This window comes from Anticarsia gemmatalis, chromosome 8 (genome assembly GCF_050436995.1).
Source record: "Anticarsia gemmatalis isolate Benzon Research Colony breed Stoneville strain chromosome 8, ilAntGemm2 primary, whole genome shotgun sequence".
NCBI lineage: Eukaryota > Metazoa > Arthropoda > Insecta > Lepidoptera > Erebidae > Anticarsia > Anticarsia gemmatalis.
Window position 1 is genome coordinate 1962051 of NC_134752.1, and position 11838 is coordinate 1973888.

Genomic DNA, 11838 nt, shown 5'->3' on the forward strand with positions numbered 1-11838 from the left:
AAAAGTAACTATGTATTTTTTTTACTAATATAACAAATTTAATTAACATTATTGCACTAATTGCTTTGCCGAAAGCAAATTAGTAAACGATTATTGATATAGAAAATAGTAATTTACATCAAAATAAAGCGACATAGCAATAGCAATTTTTTGTTATTACCTTTAGCAACCGAAAAGCCGCTAGATAATATCACAAATTCTAGAAAACTACGCAATAAGGAAAACGATATCTGCTTAATTTTACCTAAAAATGTAGCTGAGATATTTCCATTGCGTATAATATATGTATAATATAGATAATATTATAATCCAATCCTTTTTGTCCCTTTCGCAAATAACACTATAAAATCCTAATCTCGTTATGTTTGTTTATTGCCATTAATTTTATTTACAACACAATTTATTTGAAGATAAGATTATGTTTTGCATGTTCAGATAGGTTTTGTACCGAAGAACTATTTGGGAAATACACAGTAGCGCTATATTTTACAATCGGTAGTAGCAAATAACGAGAGTTTTGCACTTAAAATGGACTGCAATAATAGTTCCTATGGAAGCATTTCATACAAAATAATGTTCTCGATGCTAGCCGTTGTAGTTGATAGTCAATAGTGGCAGAGAATCGCGCTACAAGTCTCTGGGTGCATTTCCATCGTATCATAAGAGAAAATCTTATTCATTCCTGATTTAAGCTTAGCTTTATTTTTCTACCAGCTTTTTCTCACAGTTATAGAAGAGACTGGGGCTGGCTGTTACAAGGGTAAGTAGTTACAGCGGCAATAGTGGCCGAACGGATTGTGATAGATTGACGTTAGAAAAGGAAAAGGATCTAGCCATCATAGGCCCTCACGTTTCTCGAAATGAGTCTATTTTCGTGATTGTAACGTGATGAAAGCCGATACACGTAGCATTCCTTATAAATGTAGCTATCGTATAAAAGTATTTTAAAACTTACTACTAGTTTCAGAGAATAAGCCTTGATATAAACGTAAACGTATAACAACATTCTATTTTTTTATCACATATATAATGTTTAATCTTCTTATTGTTGGCAGCTCCTAACTTGATCAATTATTGTATTTGCTAGTGGTAGGTATATTCAGCAACTGTCACAACTATCGTTACTATCAACATTTCAATACTTCCTAAGTATAAGTATATATGTATAAGTCAACTGACATTACAGTAATTTTACAGGAGAGCGATTTGAAGGCAAATTGTTCCCCTTCCTTTGGTACAAAAGGATTTGATTTTGTTATTATTAGTCGGTAATTATAATTCTTTGTGCGTTTTTATTAAAATGAATAAATTAAAAATTTGTTAGATGACTCAGGATACTTGGGAGGTATCGATTTGACATATATATTTTCGCTAAAACATACAGACAAGCAAAATTCTCTTTCAGTTTGATTTACTCCGTGAGTCACAGTATTTATGAAGCCCTAATTTACAGCTATTGTTTCTTTCATTCTGACTACGCACATTTAAATATTATTATATTTTCAGTAAAACTACCCGAAACAATGATTCACTTTGATCATAAATTATGATACGATTGCTTGCACCTGCACAGCTCAGAAACGAAAATTAATCTTACGTCGTACAATCAATACACTCAACACACACAAATTGAAATTACAAGCAGTTCCGAAACTACTTTTTCTGGATGTCACAGGTATCAGTTCCATTTGTGACACACAATAATTTAACGTGCTTTCCGAAACACGGAGGCACTCGATATGTATAAGATGGTCACCCATCCACAGATCAACCTCGGCAAGCATGGCTTAATTTCAGAGATCGATCCACGCGGCTGTTGTTAACTAAGCACCGATAAGCGTTGTGAATTTTTGATCAGAAATATTTTTTTTGCATTCCCAACGTCATTCCTTTTGTTTAAGATCAGGTTTTAGTCACCAAAAGATAAGAAAGTAGCAGATGGAGACTAGCAATAGATTAGCTTCCCAAAAAACCACACGCGCGTTCGTGATTTCAATATCAAAACGCAGATAGGCATCAAGCTACCGAATGTGTAAACATGATGGATTATAAGAAAACAAACGTCCAATCAGATGTAGTTCTAATTACATAAATCAATATCTGTCATATTAATTGTTTATCAGTTCATTTAATACAATTTGCAAGAGGTGCTTGGGTTTTTGCGTCAGCTATCTTAAATCTTGTTTATGACGCAGGTGGACGTGATGGAGCTAAATCTATTTCTTTGTAAAGAAGAATTTGAGATAATCTAAAGATTTCCGTTATTTCCGACTTCATATTGGGACTTTTTTAGGCCTTCAGAAGCAGAAACCTACAGCTGTTAAAAGAGACCCACAGACTAATCCATTCAATAGACAAAAGATGCAGGGTATAAATGTCCTACGGGATTCAGAATTCTGAGCCTGGATTTTCTGGCCATCTAATACCTAGTCCACCTGGATTATACACTATTCTTTCTTTATTTATAGATAGACCTTTCTGGATGGATCTGCCTCCAGAGTGAGTCGCAGTGACAAGGAGCATTCACGCAGTTTAATAGCTCATTTTTGGCATCCTCCCCATGTTTCTTTTATTTCTATATGGAAAGAAGCAGTCAGTAGAAAGAAAATAATAAACTCAGTGTAGATTATTTTTTTCTTCTATTTCAATTCGAACTTTTGTATTTAAGAGAAATCCGATATTTCGGTTGTATCGAACCATCGCTTATCCATAAAAACAAAAATTGCATAATATTTTTTAATATGAGTAATAGTATAAAATGTTAAGTAAGCATTGTTGTGATTTTTTATGCATCATTAATTAAGTTAGGTACTGCTTTTGTTATTCTAGACTTAGTAAGCTTATTAATTTGATAGGGATTATGATAGCTTAGTATGTAATGATTGACAATATCGGCTTAGTTACTGCATTTAATGTTCCATTCAAATTAAATACCTACCAATTAAATCACTGTAGCGTGATTTTCTATTGTCATCGATTAAGCCTATGACATTAAAATAAATAGGTACCTACTTGAAAAAATATTCTCTTATTACGTGCTAGGGGCGCTGATCAGATTTTTATACAAAATTTGTCGATAATGATTTTCTGATCGATAGTAGTAGGAAATCTCTGGGACCTCATGTGTCCGAATTAGAGAGATCAAACTTAAGCTATGACAATATGAGGTGCGGTTTCCTACAACCTGTCCTTTGTCAACAACGGGCTAGCTACCTATCTAAAATAATATGAAAAACTGATCATCGTCCTCAGCGGATGCCGGAGAAACGAATTGTTTAGAACGATTTAATTTCCTAACTCTCAGAACTTGATAGTACTATTGTGAGTAAAAAATCCCGCTACTGAATAGTAAATATATATCATAGGTATATAATGTCCATTATACCTACTCAAAAAATTAAGCAGATGTTTAGACATTTCGCCATTAACAATTTTAGTCCTATGTAATAGGAGGCGAGCCTATTTCCATTTACTGGACGTGTTACCAAACTTATATAAGAATATTTGTAAATAGCCTATTTGCAAATATTCTTATAATATAGTACCTGAACACATAGTTCATTTACACTTAGGCTAGCATTTGCTTACCTATCAACCAAAAAAATAGGCAAATAGAAATCATTACGCAACAATAGTACAAATAGATCAATTCTCAACGTCATCAAATCTATAATCCCACCTTACACTAATCTTATATAATCTTAGCATAAATTTATACCCCCCTAATCGCAGCTTTCCGTGGATTTTGTATGTATCTGACATTATTCTTTATGATCGTATATTATCCATTTACGCTCTTTATCTGCTAAATGTATTTTATTTATCGCGTTGGTTTGATTTGTGATGATTTGAACTTAGTAATTGTGTACTTAATGAACTGTAAAGTAGGCTCGTTTTTAGCTGTTATGAATTACATTTTGATGTTATGTTTCTATGTAGTCACGTGTTCAGATAGGTGACGATAGCTATTTGTAAAACACGTTACGTTTTACTACTGAAACACACTTATTGGAAAAAACCCATAAACAATTTTATCACTATTACTACTTCATTATGCGCCCTTTGAAGCTCAGAGATGCTCAATTCGAAAACTGCAACGGGCACCCATCCATGTATTTACAGTGCCTAAGGGTGCTTACCCCATTAGCCATAAAGAATTGCAACCGTCTTTAAATTTGACGCCCAACAAGTCCCAATTATATTTAACTATTAAAAAAATCCCTCAAATGTAGAGCATTGCCATAACGTTCTACATTTCAGGGATTTTTTTATTATCTATCATTGAGTGCAATTACTGGTGAATACCCTTAACAGTGACATTTTTAATTATGATAATTAAAATGAGGGCATCACTTTACCACCAGGAAAAGTGATTTTTAAAGATTTACTAGATTTAAAAGAGTTATTTATAGATCTACTAGCTGACCCGGAAAACGTTTGCCGAACGGAAAACGTATGAAAAATAGATGGCCGATTCTCATAGATACCGGATAAGCACAAAAAATTTCATCAAAATCGGTCAAGCCGTTTCGGAGGAGTATGGCAACGAAAACTGTGACGCGAGAATTTTATATATTAGATAGATTAGATAGGTTTATGGGAAACTTACCTTTGTCGAAATAAACATACCTGCATCAATTCCATGGCAATTCGAAATGGTTGCGTAGAAACATGACAAACAAACGGCTGCAATTTGTCTTCTTATTAAGATATACTCAATTACTTACCAGGGTTCCTAAATTTTGATTATATTTTCTTGAATCAATGAAAGGACCTTTAACCAACACTTAACCATAGTCGAAGACTCTGCTTATCTCATTTCTCCTTTTCTTAACTTGTTTCTCTTGAACCTATTTCTTCTTTCCATGTAATTGACAGTCTACCCTGAAGAAAATTGGTTAAACCACGAAGCCTTCTACGTACTAACCACAATTATATAGATTGTCAGAATCTGGATCAGAGAAACAAGCTCTTCAAAGCAAGCACTTGTAACTAATAACAGTACTAGAGCTAATTCCTTCCAACATGGAACAATAATAGTTTAATAAAACTATGTGATCATTTCTGAGTCAATGTTATTTGTTAGTACTACATTTGATTTCATACCTTCTGTCTAAACCATTGTTCTAAAACAAACAAACAAACAAATAAACCCTACTAATACACCGAAGAAGCACATGAATACCTATTTTATTGTTAGTTATACATCCAGTAACAGTGACCGGTTGTTTATTTCAAAGTGAATGGTGTTTTACCTTCCAGGCAAAAGTGAATAGGGTCTTTTTATACTATAGTTTTAAAAACCATATAAGTGTATATTACAACCTGCCATCCATATTAATTGCATAGTTGAAGTAACAACTGATTGTGTCTGTTCGTGTATTATTTTTTTTATTTAAATTGTTAAAATGTTGTTATTCGGTTTACTTTTATTTGCTCTACTAGTAGGTTTTGGAGTTCAATATTAGATAATTAGCAATATTAGTAAAATTAGAGTCATACCCAAAAAATACATCAAAAATGTATTTTACATTTTTCTTATGCGTGGCCGCTTATATTATCTACCATGGTCTTTAAATCTTTTCAATCCTTCAGTACTTTTAGTTTATCTTTTGAAAGAAAGACAGTAAAATGTACGAGAATCTTCTGGCTCTGTTCATGATTGTTCTGAAAGCACGAGCTACCTTCTCCGGGCGGGGCATAGACCTTCAAGACAAGATAGATGTGGTGGATATGACTAAACCTACCGCTTGGCAGGATATGTCCATGTATTATGGTGCTATGGAGAAACACTGGTAAGTACTTTACTGTACAATTTTCTGTGATTTCTAATTCTCCAGTACAGGATTGTTCTGAGTGAAAAATTGTCCCTTGTTCCTTTATATTTTTATTTGAGGGCCGATAATAAAATACAAGTCAAATTGGCGCCTCGAAACTTATTAGAAGCCATGCTTCTGGAAAAGTGTCTTATCAATTAGAAAACTGACAGGTTTCTTCATACATTTTTATGTATTAATGTTGGCCCTGCAGTTCTATACCCTATTACTCTATTACTATCGAATACGGCTACCGATAACCGGCTAGCTATCGAGAAATTTTGCATTAAAATCTGTTTAACGCCTCTACCGGGCAGCGTAAGAACTATTGTGGCTGTACATTTAATTTGTCAAACTCTCGATACTTTATGGTATCGACTTTACAGAAAAGCGCTACTGAGTGCCTTTTTTTGCCTTTCAAATTGGTGATTATGTAAACACAACCGAAGAAGATCATTACTTATAATGCAGTGATCTGTCAAGATTAGTATTGGCACGTGCCTTTCTAGATATCAGTTGATAATTACCCACTGTTTTAAAACTATGCTTTATGTTGCACTTTACATTATCATGAAGCAATTAGCTTCTTCTGACGTATTAAATTGATGGTAAATTTTCAGGAAGATGTGTATTAACTGCGGGACTCCAAGCCTGGGTACTGGCATGCATTTAGAACATTCAGAAACTACGGGCTCTATGCATCCAGCCGTCATTCCTTCAGAATATTTGCTGAGTAGATGTAAGTTTAATTTGCACTACCATCTCAATTTTAAACGACAAAGTACGTATTGTATCATATTTTATCCGCCTAACTTAGGTTAAAAGAAATCCTTTCAAATAGTGCTATCATTATTAAAATTTTAATATTTCCTGAGCTTACCTTTTTTTTAAGGACAACTCTCGCACTAAGAATTGTTCTTGTCTCGCGACTTTTACATATAAACAACGGAAACAAAGTACAACCAGACCCGAAACAATTATTTGTGGATTGCATAAATAATTGTTTCGTGTGCGAATCGAACCCACGACCTCCCAATGCAATGCTAGCGGCGTGGCGACTTAAACCACTTCGCCACAGAGGCAGTCAAATTAGGACTTACCAGTAGTTTATTTTCTCATTTAATTTTTAGAATAAGTATGTACAGAAATTCGATGAGTTTGAGAAAGATCTTTGGGTTAGTTACAGGTTACAGGTTAGGCAAAACATTATAGAGAAACAATAAATACAACATTAACAAACGATTGAAGTTTTATTGTTTTAATAGTGGTATTCCACGTGATTTCCATTAAACGCATATTTATGGCATGATTTAGCAATTAAAATTTGAACGTAAGCATTATTTAAAAGACAATTATCAGTCAATGTGAGCTGCTAATCCTGGGTAATTAGTACGATATATGAAGCTTATGATGTCCGATAAAGTCGCTTGTCATTGCATAATATTATTGACTGAAATAACCTTTGCGATGATCAATTAATTGTGCTATAACAACTTGACATGTATGCCTACATGCGAAAATATAGTTGAAGTATTTAATTATTGTCAAGTTTTTCTGACAATATTTTTTTTATGGGGTATGGAAATTGCGATCATAGATTTTGCTTCTTTGAAAAGCAGTTAGGTGCTACGCTTGACTTTTTTCGACTTGTGGGTAAATTGCTATGAAAGCCGGACTATTTACAAACATACAATCTTTCTTTTATCTCTTTAACAAAATCAGCTCCCTAATTAAGAATTGCTCTTCTGTCGTGGGGACTTTTACAAATTTTAATATACAAACAACGGACACAGAGCAAGACCAGGCCCGAAACAATTATTTGTGAGTTGCACAAATAATTGCTCCGTGTGGGAATCGAACGCACGACCTCCAGACGGGTTATTCCACTTAACTCCAAAAAAACGTTCCACTTTAACTCCAAAACAGTTTTAATAAATATTTTATTTAAATATAATTCATTCCACTTTAACTCCAAGAAATCAGCAGAAGTAGAGTCAGCAGCTTAAAATATTTAGCCATACGGATGACATGGATGCAGAGGGAGCAGTTCGAGTCGAAATAAAGAATATTTGACTTTGACTTTGACTTTGAATATAAGAATATAGGTATATTATGTTAAAAAACTTATATCTTATACATTAAAACCTGCACTATTTATTTTATGTTAACTTAGCTAAGTAAGAAATTTAATTTTTATTTAGAACTTTATTCTAATATAACAGCTTAATCCCGTCCTTGACTTTCAATCTTTTCACCAGGATAGCACTTTTGATCCTACGGTGTTCGTTTTTGAGGACGATGAACTGACTAACCTAATTATAATAACTTAAATCAAAATTACTGGTTTGTGAAAAATTACTAGGACGTTTGGTATATGGGCTTACACCAAAATATCGTCAAGATATAATTTTTGCTGCGAACTCTACAAAAACTCTTTTGGAGTTAAGTGGAATTGATGTAGGGAAATATTTCTATCTGTAAATTATTTTTTTTTATTGCTTTGGAGTCAAAGTGGAAATAATGTATGGGATGTTAAAGTTTAGAGAACAATGGATTTGGAGTTAAGTGGCATAACCCCTCCAGACGCAATGGTACTGGCGTGGCGACCACCATTGCGGCACGGAGGCAGTAAAAATTATAACTAGCCCATACTTTATTTTTCAGTGACCGTTATAGACGTGACTGGAGTGACAGTGAACAACCCAACGTTAGTTCTAACCCTAGACGTGGCGCTTCAGTGGATGGCTCTCAAACACGACCCCAAGGAGCCGACGTTGTTACTCTTCAGGTTCGGCTGGCCAGAGCACCAGAATAAACAGATCAATGTCGGTACCTGCGTTTGTAAAGTTCCTGGTAAGTGTTGGTTTTGTGGAAATTAAATATTGATGAATAATAGAAGATATTTCTACACTTGGAATTAAATAATCTTGTGTCGTAAGGAATATTACAAACATGCAAAGAACGGACAAAAAGTACTACCATATCCGTAATTTTTCGTGTGACATAAAACTAGGATTTATGACCACGTCTGCTATACGTGAGCTACTGACTTTTAAGAAATCCATATACCTTTAGTAACAAAAAAAAAACAGTGGAACCAGATTTCACCTTATAAGCGTAATAACTATTTCAACAACAACATAAATAAGCATGAAAAGAGAGGGACGTGTCATGTGTTTTAATCACTCAACATAATATTATCATTGCTGTTAATTGCGTGGCAGACGAGTGCAAAATCAATTCATCTACCACTGGATACCATCAGTTTTGTTTGATTCAGGTATCGAATACTTTTTGTAACATGTGTTTTGATTTCGTCCTTTCTGATTCATCTCTGATTACTTTTTAGTCCAGTCTTATCCAGTATGATCTAGTTTTCCTTAAGTATATCATGAAAATCATGCAGTTGTTTTTTTGCACGTCTTTTTTATCAAATTGTCTTTTAATTTTATAATATCCTCATCAAGATTTGTATCAGTTATGAAATATTTACTTAAGTTATTCAATAATGATGCAAAAATATTTAATAATTCTGTCTAAATACGACCGATAATGTAGGGATTTAATTAATTATACTTAAGGAAATTCTTAACGTTATTTTATGCACCGCAAACGAAATTGAGGCGTCGAATGGGCGCGGTCGCATCAAGCGATTATTATCTAGCGGCTAGATATATATTTACCTAGTAGCTCAATTTAGCCTGCTATTGGATTTCATAAATAATTCTCCTAGTTATAGGTTCACATTACGGACTACTGAAGACCTACATTAATGATACGACAAACACAGCTCTTCAATTTGCGGATTCAGTATTGCGAATGGAGTGTGATCTTATAAAAATGACCGTAGGTATACTAAAATAATAAGAGAAAGAAAGCAAATTATTTATTTATAGGGCAGTCTCAAGATGAACACAAAACAAAAAAAAGTCAAAACGTACAAAAAAACGATACAGTCGAATTGAGAACCTCCTCCTTTTTTGAAGTCGGTTAAAAAAGAGGATAAATTACCTCTGTGTATCCCAACATAGCATCAAAACATCGATTCCTGTTGTTTTTTATTCTGCCTTCTTAAAATTGATTAGATTTCTTGCACCGGCTCTTCTCTTTCAAGGTCTAAGTTACGAGCTAGCAGAGTGGATAGCAGCCAACTTGAGTCACGTGGTGGGAGTAGCGACTGATGCACCGACCTTCGAGTCGGAACAGACCAGGGAATTTGCTAGCAGAACCGTCTCCAATGTGCTCGGAAGAAGTGGTATTTATATGATCGAGAATGTGAATTATAGAAGGAAAGTTCCAGGTTAGTGCTAAATTATCGAATGGATTAGTTATTTCAGGTCTACATAGTTTAGTATTTTCTGTTCATTGGTCACCTGTGTTTGCATTTTATAAACGTTGTGTTGGATAAACTTATAAAACTTGCCTGCTTTCTTGCTTGTTAGCAATTTGTTGCTTGTAGTATTGTTTTATTATTCAAGAAGAGAAGAATCGTGAAATGTCACCTTGCCACACCATCGCCACGTGAGTTAGCTGTCATATATTTCAATATTAACTGTTTACATACGAGGCGACGCCGCCATGGCATCCTACGTCCTAGTGAGGCAGGACTCTTATGATTTTTTATGATTACAAAATGTCTGGAAAAGGGACCTGAAATAACCCTTCTATTGTCTTCTATTTAAAAGTCTTGATCGCTGAAACATAGCACACATGAACTATACGCTATTTTTTGTTAACGGTCCTTTATAGCGTTATTTCCACCAAACTAATTAGTTCTATCGACACCTGAGTTTTGACTACATTATGTTGTTTTACAGAACAAGGCTGCCTCGCCCTCGCCATGCCTCTAAAGCTCCTCAACTCAGTGTACGTGCCGACTCGCCTAACAGCCTTCTGCCCAGCATTGGGAACGAACAGACAGACAGACAAACACGTCGTCATGGCGTTAAGAAAAGACACACAAACACAGACCAGAATGCCGAACAGTCGAGTCTATGATGTCAACTTGGATGAAATACTCAGTTAGGAATTGGTAAGTGTATATGACGGCTAATTTTATTAAACACTAGCTGACCCGCGCAACTTCGCTTGCGTCACATAAGAGAGAATGGGTTAAAATTTTCCCCGTTTTTGTAACATTTTTCACTGGTACTCTGCTCCTATTGGTAGTACCGTGATGGTATATAGCCTATAGCCTTCCTCGATAAATGGTCTATCTAACAGTGAAAGAATTTTTCAAATCGGACCAGTAGTTCCTGAGATTAGCGCGTTCAAACAAACAAACAAACAAACAAACAATCAAACAAACAAACAAACTCTTCAGCTTTATAATATTAGTATAGATTCGAAGACAAGGTCCATCTTTAAATTATTTGAGGCTGGAAAGAGTGGCTTCGATTTGAATGTGTAGGTATACCTTGCGATAATTTGTATTCATTTTTCCGTTGACTATAAAGATTTTGAAACCTAAAATTTGCAACATAGTAAACTTATGTGAGATATAATAAAATGAATACCGGTAACACAGGTTTGCAGGAAGGAAGTGGAGGTGTTAGTTTTAACCTCACTGCGTTTTAAAAGGTTGCTTAAAATGTTTCTAGGAACTTAATATGAAACATTTTTTGCATTGTGCGACTACTTGCTATTCGTTCGTACTTATTCTCAAATATTTGTGTTGTTCGTAGGATAACGTGAGCTGCCAAAGAAGACCCAAAGAGCCAATCTTCAAACAACCACATCATTTCAATTATTGATCAAAGAGAGTTCCTACTACCTTTCTTTAAGAATTTGATTCCCAGGCCGGCTCTGTTTAAATATTGTTAATTATTTTTGAGACTTTTATGTAAAAGTGTCTTATATGTTATCAATTAAAATCCATTCAACTTTGTTTACATTTTTTGTTTCTTTTACTTTAGGTAAGAATATGTCAACCGTTTGTGGCACCATGACCACTCATTTATAAACGGCACCTTTAACATATTTCAACCAAAAGCTATTTCAAATTCCATATTTTCAGGGACTT

At 34.3% G+C, this 11838-nt stretch overlaps 1 protein-coding gene across 3 annotated transcripts; it reads left to right on the forward strand.

The window, feature by feature from the left end:
- The first annotated feature begins 501 nt into the window (after nucleotides 1-501).
- On the forward strand, nucleotides 502-11703 carry LOC142974760 (uncharacterized). 3 transcript variants are annotated; one of them, XM_076117259.1, is made up of 7 exons: nucleotides 502-760; nucleotides 5596-5795; nucleotides 6437-6555; nucleotides 8481-8669; nucleotides 9931-10116; nucleotides 10634-10848; nucleotides 11501-11703. In XM_076117259.1, the coding sequence occupies exons 2-6, from the start codon at nucleotides 5632-5634 to the stop codon at nucleotides 10840-10842; spliced, it is 867 nt and encodes a 288-aa protein (XP_075973374.1). In that variant the 5' UTR covers nucleotides 502-760; nucleotides 5596-5631; the 3' UTR covers nucleotides 10843-10848; nucleotides 11501-11703. The 3 variants fall into 3 exon arrangements, with proteins under 3 accessions (XP_075973374.1, XP_075973372.1, XP_075973371.1); XM_076117257.1 differs by having other exon boundaries at nucleotides 5605-5795; XM_076117256.1 differs by lacking the exon at nucleotides 502-760 and having other exon boundaries at nucleotides 5237-5795.
- The last annotated feature ends 135 nt before the right edge of the window (nucleotides 11704-11838 follow it).

What these genes read in the sequence shown, in the direction of transcription:
- LOC142974760 (XM_076117259.1), top strand. Translation starts at nt 5,632, where the DNA reads ATGTACGAGAATCTTCTGGCTCTGTTCATGATTGTTCTGAAAGCACGA. An exon ending in AGAATATTTGCTGAGTAGAT is followed by an intron (nt 6,556 to 8,480) that starts GTAAGTTTAATT and finishes TTTATTTTTCAG; the next exon opens with TGACCGTTATAGACGTGACT. An exon ending in CTGCGTTTGTAAAGTTCCTG is followed by an intron (nt 8,670 to 9,930) that starts GTAAGTGTTGGT and finishes TTCTCTTTCAAG; the next exon opens with GTCTAAGTTACGAGCTAGCA.